At 49.6% G+C, this 20,048-nt stretch overlaps 2 protein-coding genes across 2 annotated transcripts in view; one reads left to right on the top strand and one right to left on the bottom strand.

Annotated features, from left to right (window-relative positions):
- GGA1 (golgi associated, gamma adaptin ear containing, ARF binding protein 1) overlaps positions 1–20,048 on the top strand; it is a gene marked incomplete at its 5' end in the record, with an annotated part of 295,702 nt that overhangs the window by 40,978 nt on the left and 234,676 nt on the right. The window lies entirely within an intron of this gene.
- RAC2 (Rac family small GTPase 2) lies at positions 1,138–11,259 on the bottom strand. Its single transcript, XM_082479466.1, has 7 exons — positions 11,067–11,259; positions 7,986–8,057; positions 6,191–6,308; positions 4,625–4,687; positions 3,551–3,710; positions 2,150–2,284; positions 1,138–1,404 (listed from the first exon to the last, which is right to left on the bottom strand). Exons 1-6 carry the CDS (start codon positions 11,099–11,101, stop codon positions 2,154–2,156), a joined length of 579 nt encoding a protein of 192 aa, XP_082335592.1. The 5' UTR covers positions 11,102–11,259; the 3' UTR covers positions 1,138–1,404; positions 2,150–2,153.

The following is a 20,048-nucleotide window of genomic DNA, read 5'->3' as shown; positions in this document are numbered from 1 at the left end:
ACAGGATGTCCTCCAGGCTTGCTCTGGACATTATCAGCGGATAATGTTCCACATCCCTGAGTTAATTGCCTTACTCAGATCCGGCCATGACTTGCATTTGCGGAAATTTCCCTGGCAGCGGGGTACCTCAGGGGCTTTGCTGTGGCAGGTTGCTGCTGACACTGCCCGTGCATCTCTCCTCAGTGTGGGAAGCAGCCTTTGAAACTCAGAAGTGGTGCTGCGTCGAGGGAGCGTCTAGCTGGCTCAACTCCACCGTCACCGCTCTGTGCCCTCCTAGGACTGCAGGGTTTTGCAGTGCCAATCATTGCACCCTGAGCCCTCCTCCCTCCCACACGAGCGAGCAGTGGCAGCAGCAGCAGCAGCAGCCACCCTCCAACACTTCTTACTCTCAAGTCCCTGCAATGCATCAGGAAGGCAGGTGCTCACAGCTACCAGATCCATGGTACCGTTGGGACCGCTCTCTTCAGCTTAATTTTAGTGACTTGGAGGCAATTTGTCTGGACTGGTGACTCATTCCTCGCTCTTTTGGTTGTTGGTTACCCCCTCCCCCCCCGTTCTCCCCCTTCCTGTTCTCGCTCTGCCTGTGCCTGGCAGCCCGAGAGAGTGAGTGCCGGTACCGATATGACTGCGTGTGACGTGAGCTCAGCTGCATTAATGCAGAAGCGTTTTGGTGAGAGGGTGTCCCCAGCAACCTGCAGGAGCAGAAAGCACGGCGAGGAGTCTGGGGCAGGGTGTCCCCTCCCAAAGCCCGCATCTCATCCTCGGTGTGTATGGCAGGGAAGATAACTTTTCCTTTGAACACAGGGAGGCTGAGAAAAGGAAGGGCAAAAGCTGAGGTGTAATCAACCCCGCTGCGCTGCACAAGCTGGCACATGATATTTGTACTTTACTGAGGAATGCAGGGGGTTCCGCTGAGAACTCAGCAACTCAGTGCATGAATGAAGCCTCGTCTCTTCATCCTGTAGCATCTGGGGGTCCCTGGTACCAAGCTCTGTGTGGTGCTGCCTGGGTTGTCACTGCCAAAGGAGGGGCATAGCTGGCAGGTCCCTCCACCCCAGCTGTCCCACTGCTCACTACTTCAGGGCTGTGTGTTCCCCCCTCTTCCCCCACTCCCCGAGGTGCAACACATCACGGCCATGGCAAGAACTTACGGTCTCTTTATTGGGTTTCACTCACTCCGTCGTAACCTCGGAGGCTGGCGAGGAAGAGAAGGGGCAGCTGGGGTGGGGCGAGTGTGGGGAAGTTGTGCAAATGGACAAACCAGTGCTACAGACCCACAACAGTCTTTCAAGCCAGCAGAAGTAAAAAGCGCAGTGACTGCCACAAGGTACTGAGCTCCGGGATGCTGGTGCCATCACTCTCCCGCCTGCTGGGAAGAGCCTGGCATCAGGACGGGGCCGGGATCTGTAGCCAAAAACACGACAGACCTTGTGAAACCATCTCGGCCGCTTTCCTGCTCTCCCTTCCCCTGTCCTGGTGGTGGTGGGAGGGCGAAGGGGCAGGGTCCCAGTCAGAATGCTGTCACTCCTCCCTCTTCAGGCTCTTGTCCTGAAGCCCCTCTCCTCCCTCTGCTGCCTTGAGTGGAAGGGGAAGGGCAGGTGGGGACAATATGAGGAGTAAAGGAGTCCTGGGGGAGAAGCTGCTGCCTGCCAATGAACCGCAGCACAAAAATCCCCTTTAGGTGAGCAGGGCTTGGTAAGAGGAAGAGCCATTGGGCAATTGCCTTGAATAAGGAACAGCTTTGGTTTTTTGTTGGGTTTTTTTTTTTTTTTGTCTATAGGCATAGGCTTCAACTTCACAGCTCTCACAACAGGTCAACCCCAGGGCAGCTTGGACACAATTCCCTCTGTGGCAGAAGGTGACAGACAGTTCTTTGTGAGGGCAGAGGTGGAAAATCCTGGGCCACCTTGTACCAGGAGCTGGGGCCAAACCTGCCCATGGGCAGGCAGCAAGGAGGGGGAAGTGGTTCAGGGGTCCACATGCTCCATCACACCAGCAGTCCTTTCCCCAAGCAGGACTGCTGTCTCACTCTCTCTGAGGGCGACCCATCCCACCAGGCACAGCAAGTCATAGGAACCCCGCGGCCCTGAACCTTTCAGGAGCAGGAAAGGGCCACTGGTGTCACTCCCAGGGATCCTTTCAGACTTACTCATTTAGAGAAGGCTGCATACTCGTTTCTTTGTCCGGGTGGGCTGTGGACAGAGGACTGCTCGGATGGCTTCATCGAACACTGTCTTGAGGCCCCTCTGCGTCAAAGCCGAGCATTCGAGGTATTTCACAGAGTCTGTCGGGAGGAAAGCAGGTGCTGTAATGGGGAGGAAGGGAACTGGGGTAGGCAGTGGGGGTACCCAAGGAGGCTGCTTTGAAGGGTCTTCAGAAAAGCATGCAGGAGGAACACCACAGATTGCGTCAAGCAGGAAGAGATACATGTTCCTGTATCAGCGATACGTTTCTGGCTCCTGTTACCTCACAGCCACAACACCCTCCTCCCTCAGTGCTCATTTTTCAGTGTCCTGAGGCACATGCACACCACCTAAACACTCCCTGAGTCTTATCTTGAGATGAGGTCTCAAGTGTCCTCAGGTTCCGAGCGTCAAGCACCTCTGGTGGCATCTCAAATCACATGGCAACTCCCTTTTGGGACTCTGTACCCCCAAATTCTCAGAGACCTTGTGCTGAAAAGCAAGGTTCCTGGAGCTTGCCTGAACTGAATAAACACATCTCAGGTGATCAAAGCCATTAAGCATTGTCAGGACACACTTCACTCACTCAGGCAGTCTTGATTCAGAGCAAAGTTTGCCAGCTGTACAAGACCAGGGTTTGCCCATTCTCTGCCCTTGTAGCCAAAGCAGAGCCATCGTGTGAGGCTGGCCAGCTATGTTATCCTGGTCGGACGCCCTCTTCTCTGAACTCCTGGTTGAAAACTTCTCCCTCAAGCTACGTTTCCCACCCTCTGGGTGGCTCTGCTGCCTCTGTGTGCTGCATCTGAGAAGAGAGATTATCTGGAACAGGTATTTGTGCCTATCCCAAAATACAGGAGGGAGCTGATGCCCCTGAGATGAATGGTGGGGTGAGACACACATAGCCAGGGTTGCATGTCTAAGCCCCAGTAGTCAGAGGCAGGGACGGGAAGCTGCAGTTGCAACCCTTCCTGAGAGATGTTAGAAAACTCACTCTTACGCCTCTTTCCGGATGTGGAGGAGAGGCCTCTGCCCACAGAGCAGCTGTGGCTTTCACAGAAAAACATCGGCCCAGTTAGAAATAGCAGAGTAAAAGGGGAGGGGAATGTACAAATGTATATTTGTGTGTGCGTGTAGGATAGTGGCCAGAGAGAGGCAGAAAACAGAGGGTTGAGGGGTTGAGACTTCCTCAAGGAGCAGATTTCCTTCCTGACATGCATTTTGTCCCATGACCCTCAATGTGTCTCCCTGTGTCCCTCAGAGATACCACTGTGAGATACCACCAAGGAAGCCTCCTTAGTTTGAGGGGAAGCCCTTATCTTCTTCCTGTCTCCTTTCAGTAGGTCCAAGATGTTGCCCCAAACACATACCGATTTCCTTGGCCAGAGCAAGGCCCTGAGGATAAGTAATGGGGGATAGCTTCTTCTCCTTCAGCTTCTCAATGGTATCCTTGTCATCACGAAGATCCAGCTTTGTGCCCACAAGGATGATAGGAGTGCTGGGGCAGTGGTGCCGCACCTCGGGGAACCACTAGCAGGGGAGCAAAATGGCAAAGATGTGAGAAATCACACGTAGGGGCGTGCACAAGGGAAACAAAGAGGCACCTGTCATGGTTTTGGCTGGCCTGGCCACTAAACGAATGACAGATGCTCTCTTTAACTTCTGTCTCCCTTCCCAGAAAAGAAGGGAGAGAGAATGAGAGAGACTTATGGGTTGAAAAGAAACTAAAACTACTTTAATGAAATATTAATAATAAAAAAAGAAATAATAATATCAATAAGAAAAATAATGAAATATATACAATGGGTTGCCTGTGGGATGAGACACTCCTGAACAAATGTCAGCAAGATAGCTAACACCCTGTCCTTCCTCACAGCCCTTCCACCCGGTGTTGGGCACTATAGTCTGGCCCAGACAAGCCCCTGTTGCTGGGTCCACGAGTGAAATTCCTGACATGGAGCTCAAATTCTGTTAAGCAAGAGCACAAGCTGCTTTCCACCCTTCATGGCTCTCTGAAAAACCAGGGAGAAACCTGAAAGTGGTAGGAAGGAAATACTATGTTGTTCTCTTCATTTATGTCTCCCTTCTTCCCTCACTTCCCATCCAAAGGCTGTGGGTAACTGCTTCTCATACCCTATTCACTGGTCCTGTGTGTGTGTGCTGGGACAGTCTTGGCTGAATAACGCCATCAGAACATAAGCCTGTGGTCTCACAGCTGAATAGCCCAGAAGAGGAATATTAGCCCTTTAATAGAGTTGGCTGCCTTCTTTGAGATGACCCAGAAAAGACATCTGAAGGAGGCAGATATTTTAGTTCCTTCTGACTGGCACAAAAAAGAATCTAGATGTCCTATTAGCAGTCTCCACCCGCAGTCACTCTCTTTGCAAGACTACCACCAATCTCACCCTCCTCAACCCATGACAGACCAGGATACCATGTCTCACCTTAGCACGGACGTTTTCATAAGATGCCGGGCTGACAAGGGAGAAGCAGATCAGGAAGACGTCCTGTAGGCATACAACCATGGTGCAGTGTTAGGATGAGAGCATGGGATTGCATCACAAGAGGCAGAGAGGGAGATGAAGAGCTGGGTGGGCAGCATCCTCCCTCTGCAGCAAAGAGGGTCATGCTAGGGAAAGTTGTCTCCCACAATGTTACGCAGTCCTTACTGCTGGTAATTGCCTCTAGAGGGATGGATATTTGCTCCCCTGACCCATGGTAACCATAGCCACCATTATCAGAAGAGCCAAACGCTTAACTGCAAGGATGGGGTTTTTGTGGTAGGCACACTTATCCTCATGGGAAACAGCCTGACGGTGTCCTGCTCATCTCTCACAGAACACCAGAGAGCTTTCAGGACAGAATAATTTTGCCTGCTGTTGAGACAGAGCTAGGATCAACCCAAAAAAGTGCACAGGCAGGACGCAAATGAGTCTCAGTTATCCACATGAGCACTTCTCCTGGACATGGCAGAATGTAGACTTCCTTTAAAAACAAAACAAAAACCAAACCAAACCAAAACACAACACAATACCCCCAGTTCTTCAGGGTTATATTTCCTTCATCCAGCTTTGCCTAGCTAAAACAAGGGTGTAAGGCCCAATCTATCCATTTCCATACTTCTACAACTATCAGAGGCAAGTATCTTGGAGTACATCCAAGTACCTAGGAGAACAGTTCCCCCACCTATCCTTGGGATGTGTCCCGGGTGGGTGCTATCGTGTTGTTGAGAAATGCGCCTGCTCGCGCAGGCTGCAGAAGGAGCCCAGGCAAGCAGCTTGCACCAAGTGTCTGACTTTTAGGTGGCTGAACCTAGCTGAAACAAATAGTGCCCTCAGTTCCTAGCCCTTTCGGTTGCAATGGCAACCTTCAGACCAGCACCTGAGGCAGCAGGGTCATTCTGAGCTTGCCAAGAGACTGCTTGGAACAACATCCTTCAGGGAAGGTGACCTTGAAACTCTGAAATCATTCTGCCAACACGGTGGAAAACTGGTGAACACTGGTATCTGAGGAGAGGCATCCATTTGTTCTGTTAGAGGCTTGGGCTTAGTTGAGGTGTCAGCAGATCAAATGCATGTGTCCACACATCAGCTCTCTTTTTAAAAGGCAGAAGCCAGAACAGTGGCGTTCTGGCTTGAAAAAGCTCCTGCCTCAGCTCCTAAATTCCCTAAACCATTTTAGCTTCGCAAGAGGAGACCTTTTTACCAGGGCTGTGCAAGGCATCTGTCCCACACTGAAATCAGTGTCAAGCTGGACTCACAAGTATCTTTTAAGATCTCAGTCTTCTTGCTAAGTTATCCCAGTAATAAAGGCTCCAAAATACCCCTAGATGTCTTTTACCTTTATGGTTTCAAGGCATTCCTATATCAGCATAGGCATTTCCAAAAAAGGGCAGAGAGAGATGGTAACAGTCCTGTCACTGTGTTATGGCAAATGTTAATTTTTGCAGCAGGGGACAGAGGCATATCTGAGGGAGGAACAAGGGATGAGGGGCATGGAGTCTTACCCACCGTCTGCGGGTAAGAGAGCGGCCTCAGCCTGTCATAATCCTCTTGTCCAGCAGTATCCCAAAGCCCCAGGTTTACAGGCTTGCTGTCAACCATCACATTGGCGGAATAGTTATCAAACCTGAAATGCAGAGACATAGGCCGTGGCTCAAACAGGAGAAGAAGGAGCCCTTGCAGTAATGTAGGTGGGTTTCACTAGGTGCACCCCAGAGCAAAGGGTAGTGATTCCCCTTCTCAACTCACCTGGGTGATGATGGTTTGCTGTGAATCTCTACCTTATGGACATCTCACTCAGCATCAACCTCCTCCCTGTCACTCAGCTGTCCTGGACAGGTAGCTGGCTGCAGCTCCACCTTTGCCACCGTGAGTGCAGATCCATAAAGCCTTCAGATTCCCACTTCTTTCCCTGTATCCTTCCCACAACTGTGCCTGCTCTAGCCACCCTTGTCTTTCTTTTGTGCTCCAAACCCCAGCTTTTTTCTGAAAGGTGAAGAAGAAGAACCCATGTCTTTGTAGCTCCCCCAGAGCTCTGCATGCCTCAACACTCCTACTGGAACTCCTATGTCAAGGTGGGTCTCCTTACTCTTTGAAAACCCAGCATGAAATATTTGAGAACAGCTGTGAGGACTGCATGCTCGGAAGCAAAAACCTATTGGGAAAAAATAGGCTATTAAATCAATGGAGGTGTTCCTTCCCTGGGTTCCTAGAAAATGTTCTTTCCTGTTCCTTTTGGTATATTTTTTTCCAGGTTGATGTAACGGAAACCAGTGATGGGAAGGAACCAATGCAAAGACCTTGTGAACGTGCTCACAGCACATGCCACAGTTGTAAGATAAGCTATGCTGACCAGAAGCACAAAATGTCTTCTCTTTCACATGTCCAGACACAATCCTCAGACAGGAAGAGAAATGGTGTGTGACACATGAAATGCACGACCACTTCACGGCTACATGCTAGGAAGGGATGGTACCCTTCCACAAACCAGCTTCTGAGAAGAGATGGGTTCTTGCTGCCACAACCATTTCTCTGAAGAAAAAAGTGAGGCTCTAGGTTTTTCCTGCACCTGTCCTTCCCAAGGAATCTGAACCTGAGCTGTCAGTCTGACATACTGTGCCTAGCACCTTTTCCCACCTCAAGGAGGTCATACTCCACACCCCAGTGGTGTGGTATGAGTACAGGTGGTGTGCATCCCCAAACATACCCCACGTGCTGCGGGGAGACAAATGCATCTGACCACAGCCTAAGACAACCCTAACCTTGCTCCCTATTCCAACAGTCTCCAGGTCTGTCCCAGCCTCACACATACATCCACCGGATTGCATAGAGCTTCTGCTCCAGCACTGACCTGAATCCTGCACTCCTACCATCAGGGTTCTCAGTGCCTGCTCCAATGACAGTGGGTGCCTTGGACAAGGAAGGCAGTGGGGACCCCTTTCCAGCCAACGGCCTTCTCATGGGTCCAGCCCAATTTTTCTTTGGGAAAAAAAAAAAAAAAAAAAAAAAAGCCTTGCTTTTTTGCCTCGCATCTATTACTTCTAAACTTAGCAGGCAGATAGACCCTTGGATTGGTTTGTGTCTTCCAAATATCCCATTTATGCCAGGGTTTTATAAGGCCACACGTGCTTCTGGTGAAAGGTGACAGATCAAAAGTGTAGAGGCACCTTCAGTGGTTTGGCAGCCCTTCCTCCACGGGCATGGAGATTGCAACCTTTGTGCACAGCAAAGGGTTTCTGCACCCCTTTGCGTCCTGCTTTCCATGTCTCCCCCCAACCCCAGGACTTGTTTATCTATTACTCACACGGTGGGGATGTATTCTCCTGGGAAGGCATTGGTGGTGTAGCTGATAAGGAGACAGGTTTTCCCCACAGCTCTGGAAGAGAAGGAAAAAAATAGCAGTGAATCGTGATAGTGCAGGCAGTCTTGCTAGGGTGAGATGGGGATGGGGCAATCCTTCCACAGCTGTAAGCTAGCCCTGTCAGGAGACCCCTGGAAGCAGAAACACATTTGCAGGACTGGACAGTGCATAACCATAGGTTAGACAACCGGCAGGAAGAAAGACAGGATGTCACCCAGAAATGTTTGTTGTCTTCGAGCACAAAGGCTTGTTTTTACGGTCTGGTACAGAGATCACTCAGCTGAAACACATCCACTCTGAGATGGAGGTGAAAGCCCATCTTCCAGTGCGTGCACAGTGCTGGGTAGGTGTATTAGTTCTGTGGTGGAGCGCCATGAGAGGGCTGCCCAGCCAGCTACAGCCCCCAAACACAGGCACTCCTGCCTGTTCCTGCAGGCACAGTGACCATGGCCTGATAGCACCTCTTCTTGACTCAGCCACACCACTTTCCAGTCTTGCCTGTCTGCGGTAAGGTGCAGCATCACCCGCAGAGAAAGCTGTAAGCAGCCAGCAAGGTGCCTCTCCCTGTGGCTGATGGAGGCTGCTGGTGGTGTTTCTGAGCTAGAAGCTGGTGCTTCCTCTCTCCTCAGCCTCCCTCACACCCGTGCTGCAGCAGGGTAGAGCACAAATAAGCCAGGGTAGCAGCACAACCCAGACTGGGTATGAGGGAGGTGGGAAAGGGGACAGTAAGGCTGTCAAGGAGAGGAGAAGGTGTCGTGGGCAAGGTAAAGGCTGTGGTGAGGGAAAGAAGAAGAGGAGAGAAACTGGAAGAAGATAAAGCATCCAGGACAGGTGTGGAAAGGAGAATCATTCTCCTGCTGGGCTACTGTTTCTCAGGTCTGTGTGACCTGGGAAAATCTGGCCATGCTTCAGTTACAGCATGTGTGAAATGGAGGTGGTGAGAGTAACCTGCCTTCTCAGTCTACGAGCACCATCACAGGATGAGGGAGATACCTCTCCTGGGAGAAAGGCTGGAGTCCCGCTGCTGGGGATGCTCCAGCCATCTCAGCTGTACCCGCAAAGTCCCCTGTTGCAGAGCTGCAGCCCTGCCTTTTCATATGCCCTTGACAGGCACAGCTGGCATCTTCACCCTGGTCACAAGGCACCTGCCTCAGTCACTACACTGTGGGGCAGCCGAGGAGGAAACTGAGCTCTTTGGCATGCTCTGACACTTATTTCTTCCTTCTGCCACCTCCCTTTCTTAGATCCTCCTCTCTCAGTCCCTCCTCTTTCCCCAGCTCCCTTGCTTCCCTGTTATGATAGAGATATTGAGGGAGGGACACAGGAGGCTTCCTGAAGCTCTACAGGTAAGGGCTCAGGAGATCTGTGGGACTGTGGGTGGGTCAGTCATGGAAGGGGGATGGTTCTGAATCAATGTAGTTGAACGGAGAGGAGCACAAAGAGTCAGTGAAGGGGTGAAGGTTACAACCAAGCTATTGAGAGCAGAGGTGAGGTTAGTAGCACCTGCAGGTTCCTAGGACTGAACTCAGGGAGTGTTAAGAGGTCAGTGATGTGTGATGGAGGAGGCTCTGGGGCTAGAATAGCTATGAGGCAACATGAGGGGCTCAGCTGAGTGATGGCAGAAGATCCTGTGGTTGGTAAGGTTGAGCCAAGGGAGGGTGACATGGCTGGTATGGCTGTAAGGGAGGTGAAGGGTGATGAACCAAGAGCTCAGAGCGATGGGGGGATGACTGGACTGCTGTATTGCAAGATGGTGAGAGGGGAGGTGCAGTGTACAGAAAAGAAAAATTACAGGACAGAAGACAGTTAAGAGGAGTTGTGGTCAGGGGGGTTGAGGGCAGGAGACGTGGGGTTAGCCATGATATGAGGGGATTGCTGCCTTGAGGGATGGTGACAGAGTTGGTGCAACGTGTGAGGGGGAAGCTGGGGAGTTAACAGGGCAACAGATGAATGCTCAGTGGAGTTGTTCATCCAGCTCTAGCTTGCAGCCTTCAGGGGACTTTCCTTAGAGATAATGGTGTTTATGTGGGGCTCTGTCCTTCCTTGTCCCTTCTCCCCAGCCTCTTGCCCCAGCCCCTGAGAATATGTCTAACATGTACTGTTATGTTTACAGACATCTTCCTCCCCGGGCGAGTTTTGAAGGAGGAAGTGACTGTGGGGAGCAGGGCTGCTGCAAATGTCTCTTCATCTGCTACCTGATAGCTGCCCCAGATAACAGTCTGGCCAGCTCTTAGCTGGGAAATTAATTGACCTACTCTGTGCCAAATGTAGACTCTCCTCCCCTCCCTTCCTTGCTTGTACTCATCCCACAGGGCAAGAAGAGGTCCCATCCACCCCATCCCTCCCGTCATCAGCAGTACTGACTGCTTCACTTGTTGATGGCTTAGATCTGGCCATTTCCAGGGATCACGGGACATGGGCAGTGATGCCATCACGCTGTGAAGGCAAGGTTGTGTTACATCCCACTCCCGAAGTGGCATATACTTGTGCCTGTCTCAGCGGAAAGAGCTCCTCCTCCTTGTGCCCACAGAAACCCCTGGCCAAACAGTCTCCCCCACATCCCAGTACAGAGATAATGTGCTGAGAAAAGCTGAACACAGAGGTACTGGAGGACATCTCATCAGGACCATAGTGCCATGCCCTCTCTCAGTCAGCCCTAGTGAGCAGATGGCTTTCAAGGAGCCATTCACCTGCAGGAGAGCACTTGCACCTCTCAGGTTTTAAATCTCACTCCTGCCTACAGGTTGAATTCTGGCAGCAACACCACCACTTCATGTGCGTGGGATGGACCGGCACCATTTTGCATGCCCCTTTTGCAGATGCCCTTCAAAATGCCCTCTTCCACACCCTACCCAGAGGAAGGTCCCTTGCCCTGGGGAGGGAAGAGCGAGCGAGAGAGGGAACACAATTTGCAGGAGGTCAGAAGAGAAGCTGGGGAAGTTTCACCAAGCAGCCACCTTCTTTCTTGCCCCTTGTCACCACCCCTCCCTCCCCACATCCACAGCAAACCAGCAGGGTACCTACCCGTCTCCCACCACGACACACTTGATGGCTTGCATGTCTCCGGACCTGTGGCGGAGGACAGCGACCGGGGCAAAGGAATGTCAGGCAAACGCAAACAGCGGGGAGAGACGGGCAAATTTGGGTATCAACCCCAGTGCTGCAGTGAGCGGCAGGTTGCGGGGAGTGAGGAAGTGGAAGAGGGAACTTTACCCGACAATCACCCTCTGGTCCCTCCTCCCCTCCCACCACAGCAGCAGCTCTGCAGCCGAGGCCGTTAGCTGAAGGCGGGGCATGCATGACTTCACGGTTGGGATGATGATTGCCGTAATTTTATTATTTTCTCCCTGTGTGTCTCACCCAATCCTGTCCCACCCCATCCCAGCGAACAGCTCGGGGCACCAAATGGCTTTTACAGGGGAGCTGAACAAGGGTTAGAAGTGGGGTGAAAAAGTGGAGGGGTGGATTTCCTCCTCCCTCCTTTATCATCGAAACTTTGGAGCAGGTGTAAGCAGGGAAGGGAATCTGAAGTGGGAGTAGTGGGGTGACGTGGGGCAATGAAGATTTTTCAGGTCTTCCCAGTGCTCCTGAGTGTCAACAGTGAAACATCACAAGGAACAACATTTTCTGTGAAGGCTGAACAAGGAAGTTAAGTAGCCTCTAGGGAGCAGCAACCACCCCACGGCTGCTCTATCCCTCCTCTCCTGTGGTGATAAGGTCCTGCCACACTTCCTTACCTGCCCAGATTACTAGTACAAAGAAGTATTGTGTGAACCTGTGTGTTCACTGTGAAATGGAGCAAATGCACCAAGGGATGCAATGAAACCCCTGCCAGTGTTATGAGAACCAAGACTGGTGGATGAGAAGAGACACTGCAAACCAGCTTCTCCCTACCCACCATCTCCCCTACTTCTGTGCAAGAGCAGCCAGTGGGAGCTGCTGGAGACCTCTTCCTTCTCATCATAGAATTGCAGAATGGTTTGAGTTGGAGGGGAGAATTGAAGGTCATCTAGTCCAACTCTCCTGCAATGAGTAGGGACATCTTCAACTAGATCAGGTTGCTCAGAGCCCTGACCAACCTGACCTGGAATGTTTCCAGGGATGGGGCATCTACCACCTCTCTGGGCAACCCGTTCCAGTGTTTCACCACCCTCATCATAACAATTTTCTTCCTTACATCTAGTCTAAAACTACCCTCTTTTAGTTTAAAACCATAACAACTTGTCCTATTGCTACAGGCCCTACTAAAAAGTCTGTCTTTCTCTTTCTTATAAGCCCTCTTTATGTATTGAAAGGCTGCAATAAGGTCTCCCCGGATCCTTCTGTTCTCCAGGCTAAACAATCGAAACTCTCTCAGCCTGTCCTCATTGTCCTCAGAAGATAAAAGGATTTTAGAGCTAAGCAGCAAGGAAAAGAAGGAAGAAATTACCCTAAGAAAGAAGAGACTAAGAGCAAAAAGATCCCAGGAGGCTCTACTCTTTCCTTTCCCTTCTCAAAATGAGGGTCTGCTACGTCTTCCTTCCTTCTCATCCCATGCAATCTAAGCCTGGAAAAGTGTGTATGTGTGCACATCTGTGTGCTCCAGCCTGAAATGATGAGTGGATGAGCAGGAGATGTGTTTTATAGAAGGGATGTGGTGACACAGAAGTAATAAGAATTTCCAGTCTTTGTCAGGAGACCAGTTAGACCAAGAACAGTGGATTTTCAGCTGGGATGTTCCTGGGGGAAGGAACACTGAAGGAAAGTGTTTCTCCAAAAGTTGGTGACCTTTGTGCCGCTGCAGCCACGGGAGGCTGTTGCAACTGACCTGCTCGGGAGGAGAGCTCTCCCATCCGTCACTCAAGCACTGGCCGCAACCCAGAAGCCTTCAGCTGTGGAATGTTTCCAAGTCTCGCTGCTATTTCAGAAGCACAAAGCGACCAGCTGTACTAGGTGTTCCCTCTGTGGGTGGTAGGGAAGTGGGAGGAGGGAAACCCACTGACTCCTCTGCAAGCGAGGGCAGGAAAAGGCCATAGGAATACAGGTCAGAGAAGGACAGAAGGGAGAGCGACAAAGGCTGTTACAGGGAGAGCAGCGGCAGGAGCTGGAAAGGGCAGGCAGGCACAGAATGTAGCGGGCCAGGAGACAGGGACGCAGTCAGAAGAGGAGGTGGGTATATCTGGCTCTGGAGAACTCTACTGGTGGATGGAGAAAAACCATTACAGCTTTCTGGGCAATGGGACACACTGAGATCTCTCTATGGGAGACATCTGGGTGACAAGTGAGGGCCCAGGGAGCTGGAGCTGGTGGAGTCTCTGGGGATTCAGGGAGCTCTATGTTGGACAGACAGCCTGGGACAGGCAAGCAGGAAACTAACCCGTTTCTGGGCATTGTTGAAACTGCATTTGGACTCAGCTTCTCCAAAGGAACACTTCTGTTTTCACCAGATCTTTTCTCTAAAGGTTTCCAAAAACCCTTATGTGCCTGGGGAGAAGCAAGGCAGGAAGAACAGCGAGTGAACACCCAGGGTGGGAAGGATGGGGACCGAAGGAAAAAGAGCTGGGAAGAGCTGGAGAATACACTGAGTCTTTCCTGGAAAAGAGTAAGAGTCATGTGAGGATACTGGGGCTAGGGACAGGATTCAGGCTAAGGGAGAATGGATGGAAAACTGGCCAGTGGCACAGTAGGACCTGGTAGCAGGGGTCAACAGGGATCACTGACCTGCTGAATGCCAGGGCGTGCTTTTGTCCTTGTAGTCTGGCATATGGGTTTGTGAGACTGGCAGCGTGGAAGGGAGTGGGGAAGAAGAAAACAAGTTAAAATAGGTAAGGAAGGAGGGACTGTTGTTGAGACCCCGTGTCCAGGTGAGCCCTGTGTCAAAGACACTGTAGTTCTGTAAGGCCAACAATGAGCTGTGGAAGTCCTGGCAAGAAGATATATATCCATCCCCCTTCTGGGCAAGTTACTTTTGGAAGAGAATTGCCTGCTACTGCTTTGGATAGTCAGTTCTTGTCCAAGTCAGAGGTCTGTGCTGTGAATCTATAAACATTCCTCCACTGCCAGTGCCTCTGTAGAGGGACAATAGGGATCTACATATAGGCCTTTAGGGTGTTCCTTTGCATCATATTTAAATGATTAAATTGATGTGTTACATTCAAATAACACATATTGTAATCACTCCAAGAACAACTGGCATCTGCTACATTAAAACCTCTCGGCTGTGCGCACTGCAGTAAAGGGAAGGAAACTGCAGGAAATAGGCCCATAGCCCATAACTGAGCACATACAGACCTGTTGCTGCTTTGATGTCCTCTCACACCACCAAGAGGTGCTCTTGACATGAGTTTCCTTCTGCATGTGCAGTGGGGCTGAGGGAAGGCAGGCACCCATCTGGGCTTTCTTGTTCCCTTTGCTGAGTTTGAGGAAGATGCTAATGGGAAAGAATTGCTCAGTGAGAGAGTTTTGCTTTGAGAGACTTCCAGGGCCCTGGGCTGGGTCACCTCCAAGTGCCCCATCTGTGCTGGGTTTGCACAGCATGCGTGTGGGACGGCGGGCAAGGGAGGAAATGCATGATACCATTTTTCCCCCCACAAGGATCCAAAGCAGTAAGGAATCTGAGTGACTCCATCTCTCCCCCCTCTTTCTGTGAGGGTTCTTTGTGTACGTAGGGTATGGCCACAGCAGGTATTCTCATTACCTGCGCCCTGATAGAATTCATTTTATGTAAGACAATCCTGAGTGGTCATGAGACCTTTTCTGTGTGTGCTGGGCCTCCACCAGGGAAGGGAGAAATTTGCTTCAGCCTGGCTGGGCTGCAGACTGTCCCCGCTTGCTGTATTCCCCTTTTGCGTCTTCCCACTTCCCCATTCACACAGCTTCGTACCATCTGCCTCCTTCTTTTAGTTCTTGCTTTGCTGCTTCTCTTTTCCAAAGCTCCCCCCCTCCCTGTTGCTGCCGCCCTCTCCCCTCACTGCTGCGGTTTCTGACTGGCTGCCACGCTGGTCCGAAAAGCCTGCCCTCAATTCAGAGCTCACATCATAACTGAAGTGGGGAGATGCACTCAGGCCATGATGTTCTGCAGTCCCTGTTAGAGAGGTTGTGGAGTTGCTTCATACAGGGTCTGTTTTCTAACACAGCCATACCAAGGGCGTCTCTAGCCTAAATTTATCCTGTCAAGCAAAAGCTTAGGAAAAAAAAAAAAAAAAAGAAGCTTCCAATCCAGCCTCACCGAACACGGGCTACCTACATTTACAATGCAACTCATAAGCAACTCAACTTGAAAATTGTGTTTACTGAGTCTTGGACATGTCTTACTCATGGGCTTTTCTGGAGACCAGCCCTACTGCAATCAGGGGCAGGTGGTCCATTCCTGGTACATTGTGTCATGGAGGTTCCTCTGTCTTCAGAGTCTGAATGCTCCAGCCATTCCAGTTTGGGGCAAAATAGCAGGGCCACTGACATCCTCCTAGCTCGAGCACCAGAAGAGGTTCACCCACTCCACCTTTTCTCCACTATGCAGCTGGGTAAGCAGAAGACCATGGCACAGACCTTTGGGCATCAAGTTCGTTGTGATGGCTGATTCACATTTGCACTTCCCTCATCTGAGCAGTTATTTGCAGACTCTAAATCATACTGGGTTTTTTTATGCCTTGGCCTTATCTGGTTCTCCACTTCTGCAAGTCCCCAGTGATTCTGATATGGGTTTCCATTCTTACAGACGTTTTGTTCTCAGCCAGTGACAACCCCCATCTTGTTGATACCACTCTGTTACTTAATGGTAGCAAATACAGATCAATATCTGGCTGTGCATCCTTTCCCACGAGGTGCTCAGACAGTTCAACAACATTTTTCACCTGCCCGTTGTAGAGGGGACGCAACCAGGACTAGAGAGTACATGTGTAAATTCTAACTTGAGTGCCAGCTGCTTGACTTGACTCCCCTGCCCGCTAGCACTCTTCATACGTTATCAGATGTTAGATATACTATGTTTTGTAAAACAAGATCTAATACATATCTTTACTGGGAAGCTATGGTATCTTCTAGGAAGGCTGCATCAGGGAAGTGAAAAGAGCCGTTTAGAGTACTAAGGAAATCTATAGCTACTCTGTTTTACAAGACTAATATTTTTTGAACTACCAAAGTAAAATCTTTTGCTTCCCTTCTACCACTTTTTTTTTTTTCAAAGGCATAAAGCTTCAATCTTGCTGCACTTCCAAGACCAACAAAAAAAACCCCTTCTGGCTATTCATTCAAGTTTATCAGATTCTAAGTGACCCTCTTGTAATCTTTATAAGAGGTGGGTTTGTTTGTTTTTGTTTTCCTGTGGCCTTTTATAATCACCATCTTTCTACCTTTAAAATAGACTCCAGTTCCTTGAATTTGTAAAAGCAGTTGAGGATACGTTATTCCAGGTACTCTGCACTGGTAGCTTTACTTACTGCCTGCATGTTTGCATCCTCAGCTACTGCTCTGGCTGTCACAGTCTGTGTTGCTCCTCACAGTGGACAAGGATTATTTGATTTCAGTTGTTATATGAAAAATCCTGTTATTGTCTTTGCTCTAGTGCTGTTTTAACCTTGCATCAAAATACTGTCTGTGCGGCTCGTAATCCCCACAATACCATGTAAGAAGTGTTACGCTCTCTCCTGTCATACTGCAATCCCTCAGCCCAACCTGTATGGGAGTCTAAACCTCCTGAAGGGGCTCTTGAATTTGTACGGACCTGTACCTTGTCTCTTTGTGGGTAGTTGTGGGAAAACAGCGGGCATGTTCAGCACAGAGAAATATGTGGCACTTTGTCACTGCCTTTATCCCCTTGAAAACTGTAGGAAATATTTATATTTCCTTTTTATTTACACAATTATTTTAAGCCTATACCATGTAGTAGAAAAGTGCACCCATGATGTTGGTTTGATATTTTCCTTTGTGACCACCAGAACAACAGACATTTCCAGCTCCAATTTAAGTTTCTGTGTACAGTCAGGGAACATCCTGGGAGAAAAAATGGTTGGTGGCACAGAAGGCACAGAGAGCAGCCTGGAGTATTGATCTGCTGCAGTCTGACTAATCTGCCCATGCTTGATGAGGTGAGAACTGCTGGACCAGCCTGGATGCCCCCACTGCAAACATTCCCACCTCTTGCCTGCACAGTCCCAGCCTGAGATAACCACAGCTGGGAAGGATGTGCAGTGGTAGAAGCAATTGCTGGATCTAGCCCCAGTCCTGTATCAGAAGCGCCGATTTCCAGGGATCTGCTTCTTCCTGTCCCTGTTCCCAACAGCTCTGGAGGCACAGGAGAAGCACTGCTTTACCTGTTGGGTGATGGATGTGAAGTGATAGGAGGGGACAAAAAGGGCCAAATCCCACCCCAATCCAACCCAAGACGTATCTGATCTGTCCCAGTCCCCTTCACTTACCCTGGTATTATGCAGGTCCCTCAACACCCCCTCCCACCCAGACCTCTTGTTCTCTTGTTGAGACCTTTTCTTGCACAGCTAAGAGAGCTTTGTTTGTACCTCTGAGCCAGGTATGTCTTGGAGCAAGGAGTGGCCATTTCCAGCTCTACTCTTTGCCTTGTTGAAATAATCTCTATCAGATGGAAAATGTCCTTTGGATCTTCCTCCAGTCTCCTGCTTTTCCAAGGAGTGCATTTCTTGATGAGATATGCCCTTGATCTCATCTGGGTTGCTCTTTTCCCAGATGTTGCTGCAGTCATCATAGTGGTGTGGTTTTTTTAATGTACAGGCCACAGGTTTCTCTAGAAGGAGGAAGATGCCAGAACCAGTGCCCAATATAAGTCAGTCCCCTCAGTGTGGGTATCTTTCAGCATAAGTTGGTTTGTGCTGCATGTCAAATTCTCCTTGCTCAGTCTGTATTTGACAGGCTGTATCGCTGTATCAATCCTCGCTTTGTTGACACCACCAGTGGGAGAACCCATGTGCTCTGAGCCACAGGCTATGGCTAGCTCTGGCCACATTGTATATCATTTAAATCTCATCTCCCCTAGGATCTATCTCATGTTTCTATGCTCCTGGGCTATAATTAATTTTTATGTGGTCTTTCTTTCATGCTTGCTTTTTCTTGCTTGCTTTCACGCTTGCTTCCTTTCTTGCTTTCTTCCTCTCCTTTCTTCTTTCCTTCTTTCCACTTTTTCTCCCTCGTGATCTCTTTTTCCTTTTCTTCCCCCCTGCCTTTTTCACTTGAAATAATGAGAGTTGCATTGTAGCCCTTTCACGGTATTTTTATGCCATGACCACAGAACATGTGTTACTTACCTTAAGGGCATTTTCAGATGCATTGCTGGCTGGGGTAGTGTTGGTATCCATCTGAGTTCACTACAGATCCGTGTAGGGATGTTCAAACAAACTGACCTCTCATCTGGGTCTAGGTTTCCTGAAGAGAGGAGCTGGTTGTTTTGCTCCAGGGTAAGCCTGGAACCAAACTAGTTTGTGCACCATGTGAATGAGCAGCGGACTACGGACCTGGAGAGGGACATATACTTACCCTGCACTTCAGAAAGAATGGGAGATGCTCTAGACTTACTTTAGTTATATGATCCTGCCTCACTTCTTGCGTACCCTCATGAGAAAACATCTCACAGGTGTTTCATTTTTAGATTGAATGGGTTTATGCAGTTTTTTAACGGTGCATTTCCCATTCAGACTTCTCTGGCTGAAATAACTGAAAGCATTTAAACTGAAAAGCATCAAGGCCAACCACTGCTAAAAGCAAGGCTACCAGAACCAGGAGAAGGCAAGTAGTGGAGGTGATCATTGAAATGGATTAGTAGGTTTTCATTCCAACAGACAGGCAGGAAAAGCTGTGAGAAGAAGGAAGCATCAAGGAGTTAAGAGACGAAGCAAGCAGGGATTAGAGACACGAGTACAGGTTTTGCATTGCTCTCTGCTGGAGTGGCTGAGAGTACTTCTGCAATGCACAGAGGCATCCATTTTGATGTTTTCAGGGTGCTTGTGGTTCGGCCAGCCCACAGACACATGTATAAGAACAGCCCTGATCAAGCTGTCTATATATGTCACCTACCTTTGGGGAAGGCAAGATCAGGTCTTTCAAGGAAGTGCTTTAGGTTGGTGTGTCTGCTTGATGTCAGCTGCAATACTCCTGAAACAATTTTTTTTGGTGGAAAACAATGATGGAAGGACCGGAGGTGATAGGCTGGACCCAGCTCCAGTGCAGGAATTGGGACACTGGGACGAGCTGTGGGACAATGAATTCTCCTCTGGTGTGGCCCAGAATCTCAAGACAGGAATTGAGTTTACAAGGGGTGGGCTCTTGGCAATTTATGACCCAAAGGCAGGTTTCTGATAAATTTTAAGCATGAACGTTGGGTGTAATGAAGGTCAAGTCAGATATGGGTGTAATAATTTGAAATCTGTTTGCATTAATAAAGCTTGGTCTCTTCTCCTTCCTTTTTCCCATCCCAAATAAGCTCCTAGCTGCTGCTTTGAAAATATTGACACTGACCATGGAAAGTGAGGGCTAAATGTTTGCCATTGACTCTTCCTAGAGATCATAGGTTGTTTGTGACCCTGCCTACAGCTGCCTGTGTGGATTCATTCTGGATTTTTGCCACCCCTTGACATCTTTAAAGTTGGGATATCTCCCTCTCTTCAGTGGAATTTCATTGGAGCGCTTGACCTCTCCAATAACAGCATTGAACCTATAGTATAGCCACAGGTTAGAGCAAATGCAAGAGACTGAGAGGAAGGGAGGGCAATCTCTGTTTTTCTTTGTGGGGGTGAACGCCCCTAGAACAATGGACCTTAGCCAGAGTGTTCAGGCAGGTCCTACCTTTTGCATCAAGACTTTTAAAGGGCCAGTTATTCTCTCCAGAGGATCTCAGACCGTACTCAGTTAATGGGAATGTGGGAAGGTAATAGCTCTTCCTTTCCTAGTGACTCAAGGACCTTCAGGCTCACAGAAGCCTATTCTTAATGGTGGCAAGCGTACACAGATGCTAGCTCACACTGCGTAACAAATCAGGGGCTCCTTTCTTATTTTTCTACACAT

The sequence above is a fragment of the Vanellus vanellus genome (genome assembly GCF_965231255.1).
Source record: "Vanellus vanellus genome assembly, chromosome: 1".
In the NCBI taxonomy this organism is placed as follows: domain Eukaryota; kingdom Metazoa; phylum Chordata; class Aves; order Charadriiformes; family Charadriidae; genus Vanellus; species Vanellus vanellus.
The sequence above is the reverse complement of the archived record's forward strand: the minus strand, read 5'-3'. Positions and strand labels throughout refer to the sequence as shown.

Coding starts and splice junctions, on each gene's coding strand:
- RAC2 (XM_082479466.1), bottom strand. CDS start 11,101: ATGCAAGCCATCAAGTGTGTCGTGGTGGGAGACGG. Junction 4,688..6,190: donor CGCTCTCTTACCCGCAGACG/GTGGGTAAGACT, acceptor GTATGCCTACAG/GACGTCTTCCTGATCTGCTT. Junction 2,285..3,550: donor TGCTCTGGCCAAGGAAATCG/GTATGTGTTTGG, acceptor TCCTCCCGACAG/ACTCTGTGAAATACCTCGAA.